Source organism: Chroicocephalus ridibundus, chromosome 8 (genome assembly GCF_963924245.1).
Source record: "Chroicocephalus ridibundus chromosome 8, bChrRid1.1, whole genome shotgun sequence".
NCBI classification, from domain to species: Eukaryota; Metazoa; Chordata; class Aves; order Charadriiformes; family Laridae; genus Chroicocephalus; species Chroicocephalus ridibundus.
Window position 1 is genome coordinate 41,636,800 of NC_086291.1, and position 16,915 is coordinate 41,653,714.

General features: G+C 55.8%; 2 protein-coding genes across 2 annotated transcripts in view; both read right to left on the reverse strand.

The window, feature by feature from the left end:
* Positions 1-7,228, reverse strand: part of PGAP6 (post-GPI attachment to proteins 6) — a 19,612-nt gene extending 12,384 nt beyond the window's left edge. The window contains exons 1-2 of the mRNA XM_063344222.1: positions 7,048-7,228; positions 753-930 (exon numbers count right to left, since the gene is read on the reverse strand). Coding sequence (XP_063200292.1) covers positions 753-930; positions 7,048-7,141 — 272 coding nt within the window. The 5' untranslated portion in view covers positions 7,142-7,228. The remainder of the gene's footprint in view (positions 1-752; positions 931-7,047) is intronic.
* Positions 7,229-15,990: 8,762 nt separating this feature from the next.
* LOC134519701 (hemoglobin subunit alpha-A) lies at positions 15,991-16,817 on the reverse strand. Its single transcript, XM_063344205.1, has 3 exons — positions 16,657-16,817; positions 16,321-16,525; positions 15,991-16,217 (listed from the first exon to the last, which is right to left on the reverse strand). Exons 1-3 carry the CDS (start codon positions 16,749-16,751, stop codon positions 16,089-16,091), a joined length of 429 nt encoding a protein of 142 aa, XP_063200275.1. The 5' UTR covers positions 16,752-16,817; the 3' UTR covers positions 15,991-16,088.
* Positions 16,818-16,915: the final 98 nt, after the last annotated feature.

Below are 16,915 nucleotides of genomic sequence, written 5' to 3' on the forward strand. Positions count from 1 at the left end.
CCAGGCTGCTCAGGAGCAACTCAAAGCACCGGTCTGCGCCCAGGACAAGCCAGGGAAGCGCAAGCCTCTCCCGAGACCTCCATGGAGTGGATGCCAGAGACCCATGTGTCTCCATGGGCACAACTTGGCCAGGAAACTTGGACCCTCCCCAAGATACAGCTCAAAGTCTTGCAAGTTTTTAACCTCAAATCCTTCAAGAACTCCAGTACTGTTTCAAGCAGCATTTCTTTCACTGCATTGAGTTTGCCATCTTCTCAGGCTTCTGCGTCTGCATTCCTCTGCTATCTGTGCTCCGCACAAGGCCCACACCCTTCACAAAGTGTTTCCCCAGTCTCTTCATTTCCTCTGCACTGAGGAATTTGTCTCTCTCCAATTGGTTTGGGTCCTCTCAAGCCCCTTGTAGTCCTGCCCCATCCTTTGGTACCACGCGCAGGAGCCTGCCAGCCACAGAAAGGTCCAGGACACCTTTGCTCATGAGCAGCAACACCAGTCTCACTGTGAAGCTCTCTCCAGTGTTTCTAAGGTGTCTCTTAGACACCACGTCTGCTAGACAGCCCCAGATCCACTGGTAATGTGGACACAAAATGCTCCTACTGGTTTAAACACAGATTTAGGGCTAATAAGAAACTATGGCTGCTGCAACTGGGAACAGATGCCCAGCCTCCTACAAACAACCCACCCCGGCCATGAGCAACACGGACAGAAGGACAGGAAGCCCACGTGGGCAAGCACGGACACAGGGACATACGTACACTGTGATCTCCATGTTGGTGCACTCAGGTCCTTTCCCCCGGGACGCTTGCAGGAGCCAGCGAAGCAGCACAGTGTCTTCTGGCACACGGAAGTGGAAGAGCTTGGCGTTCCCATACCAGCTGTAGAAGGAGAGCTTCTGTGCGCTCTGGGAGAAGTACTCGGAGACATAGAGGGAGTCTGAAAGGCAGAGGGCACAGCGGTTGCTGGGGGGGGCTGCTGGGGGCAGGCTGCAGGGCTACATCCACAGAAGCTCACAGCAGTTCTAAGGTTGTTGGGAGGAGCCTGTGTGTCCCTGACTTCTCATCCCAGTCCTGTTAGAAAAGTGGTGGTCCATGTTGTTCCTCCAGCAGAACTGCCCGCAGCCTGCTACAAACCCCTCACCTGAAGCCACAGAGCACTAAAAGATGCCTTAACCACGCTCTGCAAGATGTGCTCTGAGACGACAGATCACCAGAGGACACGAGGAGGAGGAGGAGGAAAGGTCAGGAGGAAAAGTTGACGGCACAAGAAAGGCGATGGAGCAGGCAGCAGCAAACCCCGGGGCAAACAGTGCAGAGCAGATGGCAGCAGGTAGCGCAGGGGTTGCTCTGGGCTCCCAGCAGCGTTTACGGTGCCACCAGGCAAGAGCTGTGCCCTTGTCTGTCTCTGCTGAGGCACATGGGCTGATTTATCGGTCTTACCCAGCTCAGGACACACGTACTGCACAACACACTACTTCCTGTGATACACAACACGATGAAAATCATAGAATAGTAGGATGGTTTGGGTTGGAAGGGACCTTAAAGACTATCTCATGGGACACCTCCCACCAGACCAGGTTGCTCCAAGCCCCCTCCAACCTGCCCTTGAACACCTCCAGGGATGGGGCAGCCACAGCTTCTCTGGGCAACCTGGGCCAGGGGCTCAGCACACTCACAGCAAACAATTTCTTCCAAATACCTAATCTAACTCTCCCCTCTTCCACTTTAAAACCATTCCCCCTCGTCCCATGGCTCCCCTCCCTGCTCCACAGTCCCTCCCCAGCTTTCCTGGAGCCCCTTTAGGGACTGGAAGGGGCTCCAAGGTCTCCCCGGAGCCTTCTCTTCTCCAGGCTGAACCCCCCCAGCTCTCTCAGCCTGTCCTCACAGCAGAGGGGCTCCAGCCCTCCCAGCATCTCCGGGGCCTCCTCTGGCCCCGCTCCAACAGCTCCGTGTCCTTCTGCTGTTGGTGCCCCAGGGCTGGAGGCAGCACTGCAGGGGGGTCTCACAGAGCGGAGCAGAGGGGCAGAATCCCCCCCCTCGCCCTGCTGCCCACGCTGCTGGGGATGCAGCCCAGGGTGCTGTTTGCTTTCTGGACCGTGTGCTGCAAACCTAACTCTGCTTTCAGATGTACCTTCCAAGGTCTAATGATTTTCCTGCCTGGAAGAAAGACTACTGGGATAGCGAGAACAGCCCTAGGGTAGGCTGAAAGGTGGTGCAAGAGGACAATGGCTATTCAGTCAAAGTGCCATCAGGACTAGCTAGACCTTCCATCCATCCCTCTGCCCAGCTACGCCTACAGACCCCCTCCCCAGCCTGCTGACGATTTCACCTGTAAAATCATGTATTAATGTTTTGTCAGTAAGAAACCAGCCAGACTGCAACTTGGGGCTGGAAAAGAAATGTCACGCCAGGGTTGGGAATGGGACGAAACTGCACGGAGACAGCAGAGCCAAGGTCATGCTGCCCACCCGAAAACAAGTTCATAATACTCAGCAAGGGGTAGAAGAAGGGGTCTTCACATCTCTGCTTCCTTCTACTCTGGGATTCCCTGGAGTGGGGAGAAACCATGGCGCCTTTTGGACAGAGATTCCTCATTTCCATCAGAGAATAAAGCAGCAAGCGCGGTTTAACTCGCCTTCTTCCAACGCTGGGCAGGGGCGTGTGGTGTGGAAACACAGAGGACCCAACTGAGCTTAAGAAAGTTGCCAAAGAAAGAGGAAAACAGTCCTGGGGCAGGACCAGAGCCTTGGGATGGATGTACTTCGTGCCAAGAGGAACCTAATCCTAGCAGAAACTACGATCCGTGCCCCAAAGCGGGACACACACAGGCCTGCACCCACGGCGCTGTAAAGAGACAGGAAGGTTAATCATGGCTTTAATTCCCTGGCAAATTACCAAGCCAAAGCCTCCGGGCACCCTGCAAACCCAACAGGGAAAGGAGGAAACAGGAAAGCGAGAAATACCGGCTGTGCAGGCCAACCGGGGGACTCGCTCGAGGAGGAAGAGCGTGGCCGCCTGGCTTCGCCGCGAGGGCTGCCCCAGCCGCATGCCCACGGGGTCCGGCCGAGGGAGCAGCACCCCAGTGCACGCGGCCAGGAGGGCATGGAGCAGGACAGCCAGAGGTCCCCAGAACCCAGGCAGAGCCATACCGCTGCAGTCCCCACGCCGGGGCTATGCTGCTCTCTGGGCCAGCAAGGAGCAGAGACCACAAAAGGGGCTTTTCAAGCAAAGGCTCCCCGGCTGCCACACCAGCGCAGCGCGTGGGCTACCACAGACAAGAGCTGGCTGCGAGCCCCTGTGAGCCCAGTTACGTTTCACACACAGGAGCTACAGAAGGGAGCAATCTTTAATCGGCAGGGCCTATATCCCCAGCTGACTCCGCATGCACACAGTGTGTCTATTTCTGGAAGTCCATGGCCTTCCAGTACCCAAAAGGGGCTACAAGAAAGCTGGGTAGGGACTTTTTACAAGGGCATGTAGTGATAGGACAAGGGGTAATGGCTTCAGACTGGAAGAGGGGAGATTTAGGTGAGATACGTGGAAGAAATTCTTGGCTGTGAGGGCAGTGAGCCCCTGTCCCAGGTTGCCCAGAGAAGCTGTGGCTGCCCCATCCCTGGAGGTGTTCAAGGGCAGGTTGGACGGGGCTTGGAGCAACCTGGTGTGGTGGGAGGTGTCCCTGCCCAGGGCAGGGGGTGGCATTGAATGGTCTTTAAGGTCCCTTCCAACACAAACCATTCTATGATTGGGCTCAGGACAAAGGCAGACACGGACATAAAATATGATTAGAGTTGGTCCTGCTCAAGGCAACAGGTCCCCTCAGACAACCTGCATGGGGAAAAGCCCTTCTGCCTTGACATAAGCTGCTGCAACCCCACCATCTGTCAGGCTCCGCATGGCCAACAGCCACGGTCACCACCCTTCCAGCACGTTCTCACGAAGCTGAAGCACGATTTGTGTGGTTTTGGGGGAGGAGAGGGCAGGCAGGCTGCAAAATTAAAGACTCAAGCAACCAGCAGTGCTCTTTATTAAGGACCGGTCAATGACCTGGAGCGAGCTGAAGCGCAGTAACAAGTCGAGGGCAGGCAGGCTGACCTGCCACCAGCTTAGCACCAGCTGTGGCTGTACCAACAAGACACCGGTGCAGGCAAAGTCCGCTGACAAACAGCTTCTTGAGGCGCCAGCTGGCCACGCTGCACCCAGGGAACGGGCAGGCTGGCTCCCAGGGCTGACAAGGAAATATCACGAGCAGATAAACTGAATATCAACAGAGAAAAGCCAGAAAGACAGGTCACCGCAGGCGAGGCGTGTGCTCCAGCAGCCCATTTGCATCGAGAGAGAGTGCTCGAGTATTTGCTGCGCTCTCTGCGTGGCTGTCCCCGTCCATCCAGTATGCTCCGCACCAGCACGGCAACACCTGGGAAGTCCCCTCGGCTCTCCCGTGATGTCAAACCACCCTCTAAACTGAGCAAGGGAGCTGTCACACGGATGTTGTTTCCATCCTCTCCCATACAGATTTCACCTAAGTGGATTTCAAACATTTTACGGAAAAAAAACCAAGTGTTTTTTTTTAAGACAAGGAACAAAACGCGGTAGAATCACAGATGCAGAGAGGAGACGGGTTATTTGAATTTCAGAATAAAGAGCCACCTGCAAGAGCTCGGATGTGTTTATCCAAAGATGATCTCATGGTAGTTTTAGGAAATGATAACTTGACTGCTGGTTTCAGGGCTTCCCATCAAAAGGATGAAGCCCTCATTTCAAAGCAGATGTTGCGTAAAGCTATATGGACAGTGGATCAGCCTGACTCTAAAGATGATGTGGAAGGATGTTTGGCCATTTATAACGTATCAGAAACCCTATTCCTTTAGCCCGGGTCAAAAATCCATCTTTAGATGTTCCAGAAAGCGGACTCCTTGCTCCTCTGGGGAGATGCTGATCCTCACCAGCTCCCAGACCTAACCCTATAGAGGCATTCCCCCAGCTGGTGGGCCAGCGCAGAGAGAACCCAACCACCACACCTCCAGCGCAGGGCAGCTCTCCAGGGCTGGGAACCCCCCCAGCAGGATGCCAGAGGAGGGTGGGCCTGGGGTAAAAGGCCATCTCCCCCCTCCGGCTCCCCCCGAGCAGCCTCCACACATTGCAGACTATGAGGAAGTGATAACCACCATCAACAGCGGATAGCCACCGCCAGGACGAGCCTACCTCTGTGACGGGGTGAAGGAGGCAAATAATGTCACCTCCCCAGCCCTTCCCACCACCACACTTGCTGGGTGACCCTCCGGAGGGGGAGGCACAGTCCCCGGGGACCCCAGACCCCCAATACCACCACGAAAAGTGCCCCTGCTCTGCTGAAACCCCTGCTCCTGCCCAGCTGCCTCAGTGCACTGGAAGGAAAGTAACCTGAAAACAAAGCAAAACCAAAACAACCACCACCACAAATCCAGCAGAAACCCCTCTGGGTCTGGGCCTGACCTCTCACTGCTCTGCAGTGCCTGACACCAGCGCTGCTCCACTGGAGATGGTCCACAGGGCCCCCAAACCACTCGGGAAATCACAAAGCCACCTCAAAGCCATCCCTGGCAGGAGCTGCGGGACTCAGACCAGCTCCAGGGGTTGTGCAGCAAACAAGCCCCCACTCGTTTAACATAACCGGGTTGGTTTCCCACCGGCACCTCTGCCCCCCGGGATCCCACCGTCTCCTGGGGCAGGCAGCGAAGCCCCCCAGCTCTGGCTCACCCTTCTGTTGCAGCCCTGGTCTCCCCTGAGCATCACCCAACGGCCGCCAGGCACCCCCAAACTGCCACTTGGGCACCCTGAGCATTGCCAAACTGCCCCCGAGCATCGCCAAACTGCCACCAGGCACCCCCAAACTGCCACCAGGCACACCCGCAGAGCATCCCCAACTGCCCCCGAGCCTCCCAAGCATTGCCAAACTGCCCGCGAGCCCCGCAAGCATCGCCAAACTGCCCCCAAGCATCACTAAACTGCCTTCCGAGCCCCCCGTGCATAGCCAAACTGCCGTTGGACACCCTCAAACTGACCCTGGGCATCGTCAAACTGCCACCAGGCATTGCCAAACTGCCTTTGAGCCCCCCAGGCATTGCCAAACTGCCCCCAAGCATTGCTAAACTGCCCCCCGAGCATCGCCAAACTGCCGCTGGGCACCCTGGGCACCGTCAAACTGCCCCCGGGCATTGACAAACTGCAGCTGGGGACCCCCAAACTGCCACTGGACACCCCCAAACCGCCCCTGAGCCCCCCAAGCATCACCAAACTGCTCCTGACCATCACTAAACTGTCCCCCGAGCATTGACAAACCACTGCCAGACACCCCCAAACTGCCCCCGGGCATCACCAAACTGCTGCTGGGCACCCCCAAACTGCCCCCTGAGCCCTCTAGGCACTCCCAAACTGCCCCCAGGCACCCCCGCGGAGCACCCCCAACTGCCCCGAGCATTGCCAAACTGCCGCCGGGCACCATGAAATTGCAGCTGGAGACCCCCAAACTGCCCCCCGGCACCCCCAAACTGCAGCCGGGGACCCTGAGCACCAGGTAACTGCTGCCGGGGACGCCTAAACTGCCCTTGGGCACTGCCAAACTGCCCCCGGGCACCCCCAAACTGCAGCCGGGGACCCTGAGCACCATGTAACTGCTGCCGGAGACGCCTAAACTGCCCTTGGGCATTGCCAAACTGCCCCCGGGCACCCCCAAACTGCAGCTGGAGACGCTCAAACTGCCCCCGGACACCCCGGACATCACCTAACTGCTGCCGTGCACCCCCAAACTGCCCCCGGGCATTGCCAAACTGCAGCCGGGGACCCCCGAACTGCAGCCGGAGACCCCCAAACTGCTCCCGGGGTACCCGCAAACTGCCGCTGGGGATCCCCAAACTGCCCTCGGGCATCCCGGGCATCACCTAACTGCTGCCGGGCACCCCCAAAACTGACCCCGGGCATTGCCAAACTGCCCCCGGGCACCCCCAAGCTGCCCCCGGGCACCGCCGCGGAGCATCCCCAACTGCCCCCGAGCCCCCCCATCCCGTGCGGCACTCACCGGGCCCGGTGCGGTTGCCGCGGCCGGCGGGGAGCGCCAGGAGCTGCAGCAGGAGCAGCAGGAGCAGCCGCAGCGGGCCGGCTCCCCGCGCCATGGCCGCCCGCCGCTACCCCGGCATCGCCGCCCGCCGCCCGCCCCGCAGCGCCATCGCCGCCGCCGCCCGCTTCCGCCGGCCCGCCCCGCCCCGGCCCGCCCCCCCGGAACACCCGCCCCCCCGGAACACCCGCCCCCGCCGGGCGGCCGCGGTGACGGGCCCGCCGCCGGCGTGGGGGCGTACGGGCCCGGGGCACCCCCGGGGTGAAGCGGGGAGCTGGGGCTGCCCGCAGGCCGGGGGGAGCCTTGGGGGGATCGGGGCTGGGGCTTGTGGGGTGCCCAGGTCCTGGGGGAGACCCGGCACCCGCATGGGAACTCCTCCTGTCCTGGGTACCCCGTGGTGCTGGGGAGGTCCTGGAGCCCTATCAGCACCCCAACACCCCAGTAACCCTGGGGAGCTCGGTGACCGAGGAACATCAGCTGGTCCTGGGGACCCCCGTGATTCTGGAGGGGTCCTGGAGCCCTATCACCACCCCAAGCACCCACCCTGGAGCCCAATGACCCAGAGATATCAGCTGGTCCTGGGGTCCTCCAGCACCGTGATGTCCCAGGAGGTCCCTGAGAGCCCCAGGAGAGTGACTGGGGGGGGTGTCTCAAAAGCCCAGGAGCATCCTGGACCCGTGGGAGAGTGCCCTGGGGAAAAGGGGGAGGGTGGGGTGGAACCAGGGTGCTGCCACAGGAAACAGTAGCTTTGTGGGTTTGCTTCTCTGTGACACAAAGAGAACATGAGATGGGAATTTGAGATCAGTTCAACCCGAAATCTCAAACATTAACGCGCCTCGGTTGTAAACAGACAGTAGCTGCCCACCGTGCTGTGCTGAAATTGTTGGGGAGGCTCAACCCTTTGATCTGCAGGGGTTTTTTATACTCGTCCCTACAAAGTCCAGTTGCCTTCTCAGCTGTTACGTATCTGCCACGTTCACAGGACTCACCGGAGATGTGGCTTCCATAGGAATGGTCAACTCCTTCTCTGATTTTCTGGTTGTTTCCAACAGAGTCTTCCCTCTTACATGCATTTTTTTTGGGACACCTTCTGATGTGTTTGTGTTCTCCAAGAGAGCAATGCAGTCCGGACACAGTCTTAGAGTCCTTGCTTGGGCAAAATTCCCTCCCCTTGCTTATGGGTCAGCTTGGTTGAGGACTTCAGACCTGCTTTCAGTCAACCACAAACTCCCTGGAGATGGACTTTTTACTTCAGGAGCTCAAAATCTTTGCTTCTTGCTCTCATGGGCCTGATATACTTGTGGTGACTTTTCTAGGTATGGGAAGGAAATTCCCTAGGGAAGAGCCAGTCATTTTCTAGGGGCTCTGACATCAGTGAAAGCCCCGTCAGAGCAGCTTGTGCAATCAATAGCTAGCAATGCCCTCATGTAATTTATGAGAAGACTTCCTTGAAGTCAGCCCAGAAGCTTGAGCACATAAAGCATAGGATGGGAAGGGACTGTTCTAAATCCCGGCCTAGATTTGTTCACTGCCATTTGTCTGCTATCCATGGATGTTCAGAGCTCTCCTTCTGGAATGTGCCCTGCCTAACAACAGCAGCAGCTTCCTCCAGGTCTTTTTGCCAGGCATGAGGATATCATCCCCTTTCTCCTGTGTTGATCTTTGAGGCCATGCAGGGATCCTGTAATATCCCGGTCCTCCTCTATAGTGACAGTACCCAATGTTTTGGCCATTAATAACAATTCCAAGGCCAGGTCCAAGGTCAGATTCTACCAATAATTTCCCTCCAGCCCAATAATTCCCTTTCAACACTCCTGTTATCATCGCCCTGTTTTCTTGAGCTCTGTCTTACAGTTCTTTCACCAATCCATATTTTCTCCAGGCAAAATTCCGTGCTCCCAGCCCCACCAGCTCATGACTTACAACAAAGCTCAGAGATTCTGACCCACAACTTGATGGGTTTATCTGTTCTTGCAAGCATCATCACGCATATTGCGAGCATCATCAAGCATATTGCGAGCATCAATCAAAGCCTTCTTTAATGGCTAGTTCTCCTCACCATTTTTCATAACCTCCTTGTTATTCCTTATATCCTTATGATATTAGGCAATCACACTTCAGTTAGGTTTTATACTCTTTACGTCTTGTTTTTCCCACTCCTTTGGGATATAAAGTAATTTTACAACGTTTCCTCTAGGCAATGGCAAGTGCCTTCCACATTAGCTTTGAGTTCTCCCAGTTGATTTTGCTGTTGCTCAAAAGTTGTTCTGAAAGAATAACAAACCAACGCTTCTCTTCTCATCCTATATTCATTCAGCCTTCCACTCCACTTTAAAGGTATTGGCTCATCATCAATCAATCCTTATGAGTGACTTCTCCGCAACGCTGCCTCTACTTATAGTTATTTTCCTCTTAAAGGAAGAAAAATGAGATTCAAAGTCAAAGATCTGAGAGATCTGAGCACAATTCAAACTCACCTAATGTGATGTAGAATCCGATCAACAACGCTGCACTTGCTCCTGTTCCCCAAGGAAAGCATTCCAGTGTTCAAGGGAAGTGTTTGGAGTGGTGGATGCTGTAGGAGAAGTCACCTCCAGACTGACAGCTGCTCCAGACACATGAGGACATTAAAATGTTGTCATCAGCTTAGCGGCTCTGTGGGTCGTTCCCTTCCCCTTTGATAAGTGGCCATGCGATCTCAGAAGAAGGGGTGAGTTTGAACCAGGGAGGGTGAAACACCCTCTCTCCCTTTTGCTCCAGAGCTGGAGCTGGAGATGAAGCTGGAGCTGGAGCTGGAGATGAAGCTGAAGCTTCCTCCAGTTCCACAGGCAGTGCCACAGGTGGATGCATGCAGCCACCCATGGCTCACTGTGACCTGCAGCCAGGCAGAAGATCCAGCTGCGGTGGTATCTGCCTCCTCTTGTGGTGGCAACAAAAATTGCAGTGTTTAGAAAGCTGCAAAACCACTGGCGAGCTTCTGTCTGTGCCGAAATCTAAGGGAGCATGGAAGTGCCAGGGGCCAAGGCTTCTGTCTGGCTTAGTGGCACGGAATATAGTGCAGGTGCCGTGTAATGGTCACCACATCTGCTTCTTGCTCTTTGGTCCTCAAGCTCAGCCCCTCCTCAGGAGTTCAGACACAGGTGGGAGACTCTGCTCTGGAGAGCACATTCCCTACAGTCTCAACCAGGCTGGGGAGAAATACAGAAAATATCCCTGTTTGAAGCTACAATCTGGAAAAATAAATAACGATGACCTGTCCAAATCGAATCTGTGGAGCTTTAACAATGCTGACCCATGAATTTTGATAAATATACTTCTACTATTAATAATGGCACTCAGCTGCTCAACCACTGAAGGAGGTATAAAAGCTTTCTGGCCGAGCAGCTGCAATGCACATTTTGCTGTATTGCTTTCCATAAATCCATAGCTGGGATCCTCTTGGCCACGTGCAAAGGTCTCCGGAGAGCGCAGAGCTGGCACAGCCTGATCCCCTCTGTTTGTCTGGTTCTGGTACAAGGAGTAAAAAAATCTATATTTTAACCATCCCCAGCTAGATCCCGGTTGAGTTGTGTCTCCCCAGCAGCTCCTTGCCAATTGAAGTCACTGTGACAGGGGATCTGGAAAGGAAGGGTATAATGAAGAACTGTGTCCCTGGAAAATCTGCACTTAAAGTTGCACGCTTTAGGTTCGGATAGAAACATCAGATGATGCTCCATCACTGCAAGAGGCGGGTGAAAGGCTATTTGATGTGGTCCATGGAGCTGCGCTATGTGCAGCTTCCAGTGTGAGTCATAAATAGAAAAACAGGAGGTCGATCGTTTCAGCGTAGATGAAGGCAAGGTGACACAGACAGGGAAACAGGATCTAAAACAGAGGAGGCTGAACTCGAACTGGCTGTTACAGCTCAGGAAAAAGACACTGGAGTCCTCATTCCAGTTCACCAAAATTGTAGCCTTGCTGTGTAGAAGTGGGCCGAGAAGCCAGCAAATTGTGGTGATATCATCAGGAATGGTTCTCAAAAAAGGGGGAGAGGACATCTTTTGCCTGCTGTGTAACAGCTTGGTGCGGTTCTGGCCTCTGGATCTAAGGACAGAGTGGCCTTAGATCCCTGAGCAGAGCAACTGAGATGATCAAGGGGATGGGGCAGCTGCGGTACCAGGAGGTCCTGGGTGGGCTGGGATTTTTCCCTGGAAAGGGGGGAGCAGAAAGGACCACCTTTACAAAATCATAAAGTGAATGTGGATCTGGTGCTCATCAGATTCTGCACTAAGAGGCCACTGATGAGTCTAGTAGATCGGTTTAAAATGGATAAAAGGGACTTTTTACGGTGGGGGGGGGAGAATGAACTGCTGGAACTTGCTGCCACAGGAGGCTGTGGAAACAAACAGGATCAGCAGGTTTATAAAAGGTATAGCAAATTCGTGAGCAGCAGGTCAACAGACAGACGCTGCAGGCAACAGGCAGGAATGTACCCTCTGAAAGGGCGATTACTGCTGCTGTGGGTGCCGGCGGAGCACTGTCACAAGTGGCTGGGCTCATGTGCTCTCCCCAGGTGGCATCTCCTGTTCCAAAAACAGCACTGGGAAAGAAGAATCATAGAATCATAGAATGTGTTGGGTTGGAAGGGACCTCTAAAGGCCATGTAGTCCAACCCTGCAGTAAGCAGGGACATCTTCAACTAGATCAGGTTGCTCAGAGCCTCATCAGGCCACAAAAAGTAGGAGGAAACCCAATGTGAAGTAGGTGTGGAGAATTTCTGCCATTTAGTTGATGAATGGCTCCAAAACAGCAGTGACGGCACTGGGAAGGCATCAGTGGCCAACGTTGTGTTACCGCAGATCTGCTCCTTCTCCTCCCAGATATAAAATCCAAGACCTGGATTCTGTTGTGAACATCTCCAGGGATGGGGCATGCGTGATGCTTAATGCCTTTTGGGTCCCGGGAGCTCACAGGAGGAGAACCCAGCTCTGAGGGGGATCAGCAAAAAGGTTTTCTAAGATATCACTCGCGGTGTTGAACTTCTTGTGATGGCAAAGGAGAGCAGACAATGTTTAAAGTTCTGCGAATACTTGTTTTTATCAACCCCGTCCTGTCTGGAGGGGCTTGTACAGCTGTGCTCGATATCGCTGCTCCACTGGGAGCAGTCTCTGCTTTTAGGAAAGGAAGGAGAGAAAATATTGGAAGTCCTTCATCAAAATTGGCATTTTAGTGAAGGCTGAATCTATTTCCTGTCTTCTATGACCACTTTTCCTTTTCCCACTGGCAAAACAGCCAGTGGAGAAGGTGGGCGGGGGGGGGGGGACAGATCCTAAAAAGTGTGGATTAAATCATTCCAGTATTTTCAGACTGCTTGCCTGGAAAAAAAAATCCCCTTTAGCTCAGCAACTGATTGAAGGCATCTCCAAAGAGCCAGTATCTTTGGGAAGAGGCGGAGGATGATGGGGTGACAGAAACTAGACAAGAGGGTCTCTTACCGTTAGCAGGGTAAAAGGAGGAAACTATAAACCAGTCAACTTCAAATCACAAAAAAACAGTGGGACATTTAATCGAAGAAAGAGATGAGTAATAACCACAGCCATTGCCAAGAATGAATCATTTCAGATGAGTCTGTTTTCCTTCTGTGACAGATTCCAGTCCTTGGTTCAACATCATTATTCACTGTTCTTTCATCAATAACTTATGTGTTGTAAAGGAGAATGCGCTGATTAAATTCTCAGATGTTCCTGAGCTGGAGGGGCTGTGGGCACCCCAAAGCACAGGGTTAAAATTCAAAATTACCTAAACAAACATTTAGGAAGAAGTAACTGTCCGAATAGATGGCGAACAAACTGCTTACGCAGGAGCTTTTCAACAAAAGACCTATAGGTTGCACCGATCAAGAGTTATGCTATTGGCATATGGGATGTATAAACAGAAGAAGAGTTTGTAAAACACACACGACATTTTCCTTCCTCTCTCCAGCAAGAGGATCTCTCAGCCAGTGTCCTAAGATCAGCTTCCAGTAAGAACTCAATTCTGTTTCTTCCAACTGCTTCTCTGCTGAACTTTGAGTGGGAAATTCCTGGTAAACTCCCCGTGGATGCTTGACTTCCTCCAGGAGCCCAGGAGTAGGTACTTCTGTGCCCCTTTCCAGGGCGCACTCTCTAGGGCCATGACTATTTATCAGGCACTAATAAGAGTAGTACCCGATCAACCTGGACAAAGCTGTTTGCAACCCCTCGAGAGACCAGTAAAAGTGTTGTCATCAGGTAAGTCATGACCACCAAGCTTGTTTTCCTGATGTCATTTTAGTTCCTATTTCAATAAAAACGAGCTCTGAGACACCACTTGCTGTGGTGACTGCCATAGAACAAAATTCTGTGTTGTTCTGTAGGTATCGTTGAACCATAGATGCTTTGTCCATCAAGAATAAATATTGATGAGTGGCGAGAAAGGCCTCCAGATAGCAGAGACATCAGACCAGGCTTATGTCTCACCTGAAGATGTTCATCTTCCTTCTTCCCCTGAAGCTGCCCACTGTGACTCTGCCTTCTGAGCACTGCCATGGCCTAGATCAGGGGGTTTTGCCCCCAGAGTCCACCTCCTCCATGTCACCTGGTGCCATTTCAGACTGCTGCTGCTGTGGCAACGCAGAGGTTGCCTCCATCTCTCTCATCAGCATCAGGGCTGCAGCAACGCCAGCTGCCAAACCAACCCGGGCCAGCAATGTGGTAAATATTGGACCTACTCTGCTCCAGGTGCTGCGCTGCCTGCGGGTCCCGAGGGCAGGAACACCAGCTGAGGGAGGGCCAAGTTGTGGAAAGCTGCTGCCAGTGTGGCTGACCCCTCAGGCAGGCTGTGTCCTGGGGCACATGAAGCCGTGGCCACCAAGGGATGCCCGGTGAAGGGAGGCATGGGGTACCCAGCTGCCGCGGCACCCAGTGCTGGAAATGGGCTGCTGGGGAGGGCTCCTTCACCCCTCCATGCTGGCACGAGTGTCCCCAGCATGCTCAGGACCTGGGACTGGCTGGAAGCCCGTCCTGGCAGCCTGCCTGGAGGCTCCAGCTCAGCCCCGCAGACAGGACCAACACTTGGCCCTCTGCACCCTCTGCCCGACCCCGATAAAGCACCACGGCTTGAGGTCCCCATCTTGTGGCAGAAGGGACAAATGGCTGGGACAAAACTCACTCTGGCTCCTTGGAGCTCAGCGGTTCTTTGGCCAGGCAGAGCCCTGGGGAAGCGCTGCAGAGCCAAGACACTGCCCACGGCCACACAAAGCATCCTGCCTGAGGACACAGCACGCCGTGAAAGCCTGGCAGAGGCAGTGGGGACAACTGCCACTGCCCTTGCCCCTCCACCATCCCCTGCATTGCTCTTACTACACCTTGCCTCTCATGCACACCCCATGTGCATAAGGACCCCACCAGGGTCCCCTGTGGCCAAGTTTGGAGCATCCCAACTCTGTGCTAGATTTGGTGCTGGCTCTTCCCAGTACTTTACACACCTGCATGCCCTGACCCCCCCACCATGTCCCTGCTCCCCCCGAGCTCCCCAGGAAGCAGGACCTCTCCGCGGAGCAGAGTTGTGCCCCCAGGTACATCTGGGTGACGTCGGCTGGAAAGGTGAGACCTGCTCCAACACCCTGCTCCACGCAAAGATGGATCAGGTTGGTCAGTGATGCCCTGACCAGCTTTGTCTTCCCCTCCTCGCCGTGCCCAGGTGTGGTGGGCATAGGGGGGCCACAGTGCCTGTGGTGCTTTGCAGGAGAAACCCTGGGGGCTGGAGGGCCTCCCGCTCTCTCCAGAGTCATTTGGGGTCTTTCCTGTCCCTGGTGCATTCACTGATGGTGACTGGAGGCCACAGGGCTGGGGAAAGCATCCATCCTTGCAAGTGCCAGGGAGCAAAGGGCCCCATGGCAATGTCGGCTTGGGTCCCTGCTGTGGCTGCACCAGCCACCCCAGGGCTTTCTTGAACCTTCCCCCGGCACCGAGCACCTCCCAGCCCTGGCAGGGACTGGGCAGCCTTACTCAGCACCTGGCAGGTCATAGCCCTCTGGGACTATCTTCTGCCCCGTCCTCCACCACACCCACAGCTGGAGAGGAGCCCACGCTCGCCTTTATCAGCCACCCACCACGGCCACCCCACTGCTGGCTGTGATAAGGGCTGTGGGCTGCGCAGACGCCAGCCCTGCGGCACCCAGCACCGCTTCGCTGCCTGTGCTCGTTTTCCTGCCCTGATACCCCCTACCCTGCTGCAGCTCCGAACCCAAGGAGCAGGGTCTAGGACTCAACCCCGTCTGCTCCCCTTGCAGTCCCCCGTGCCTGCTCTCTCCTCCAGGACCCCTCCAAAGCGACACCGCAGCAACGCGGCGTTAGGTGAAAACAGAAGAATTCCTCTGCTGCCGCGCAGCTCTGTGTGCTGGGGATGCAGAGAAAAGATGTCCTTGCTCTCAGAGGTCTTCAGGGTGTCCTCCCTGTGCCACCAGGCAGAGGGTGACAGGCGCTGGGAGCCCCTGTATCCCACTGTCTCCTGCAAGAACTTCGAGGAGGCAATGATCTCCAACGATTTGGCCTGAATGAGGGCAAGGGGTGCACGGGGCTGGTGGGGCAAGAGACGACCCCGTTGTAGTGCTCTGGTGGGAAGGCCAGGACAGGCTGGGGCTGCAGGGAGCTCCCAAGGGCCGGACTCTGGCTGCTCTCCGTGCGCCTTTCCCCTCCATCGGTGCCTGAAAATGCTCTGCTTGCACCCGAAAAGCAGTGTCTGCCCGCCGGGCACCACCACCCCCTAAACCCCCTCTCTGAGACAGCAAAACCAGATCCCATTTCCCCCATGTGCCCACCTGGCAGGAGTGACCACCGGTACAGACCCCCGGAGCAGATCCCTCCCGCTCCCTCCCCACGGGCAGCAACCAGAGCGGGACGCCAGGGCTGGAGCACAAATGCAACAGATTTTATTTCAGATCATTTGGCTGCTCGCTGTCAGAGGGCTGGCAATGGGTTGGGTCCAGCTCCAGCCATGGTGCCGTCTTAACGGTACTTGGCAGTCAGCACGTTGCCCACGGCGCACAGGAACTTGTCCAGGGAAGCGTGGACCTCCGGGGTCAGGACAGAGGGGTGGTGGATGGCCACCACCACCAGGAAGCATTGGCCCAGCAGCTGAAAGGCAAAAGGAGACGGTGAGCAAAGGGGTGAGGCAAGAGGGTGGCCAAGGCGGGTGCAGGAGGGGAGCCGGGCTGGTCACCCCTTCCCAGGTGCTCACTTTGAAGTTGACGGGGTCCACGCGGAGCTTTTGGGCGTGGAGGTCACTGAGCTTGGAGAGGGCGCCCGCGATGTCATCAATGTGGTTGGCAGCCTCGACCAGGGCAGCCGCCACCTTCTTGCCGTGCGCCTTCACCTGAGCGGAGCCATGCTGCAGATCGAAGTGGGGGAAGTAGGTCTTGGTCTGGGGGTAGGTGGCGAACATCCTGGGGGACAGAGAGGGTCAGGGATGGATGAGACAGGGTCACACAGGACAGCTGCGGATGGGGAGAGGATGGGGGCAGGTGGGAGTTGGGGACAGAGAGGGGAAGGGATGACGGCAGGGATGGACACGTACCTCTCCAGGGTCTCGGCGCCATACTCCTCGGCATGGCCGCCGATTTTGCCGAAGACGCCCTTGACGTTGGTCTTGTCACTGCCGGACAGCACCATGGTGTCACCTCCGCGTTGGCAGCCCCCAGCACGGGTGCCCCCGCCGGTGGCCGCCTCCCTTATATGCGGTGCCGGAGCACCGCCCGCCCCCAGCCCGCCCCGCCGCCCGCCCCGGCCCCGCCGCCGCTGGAGCCCGGCCAGCGCCGCGCCCCGCTCCGCACCGC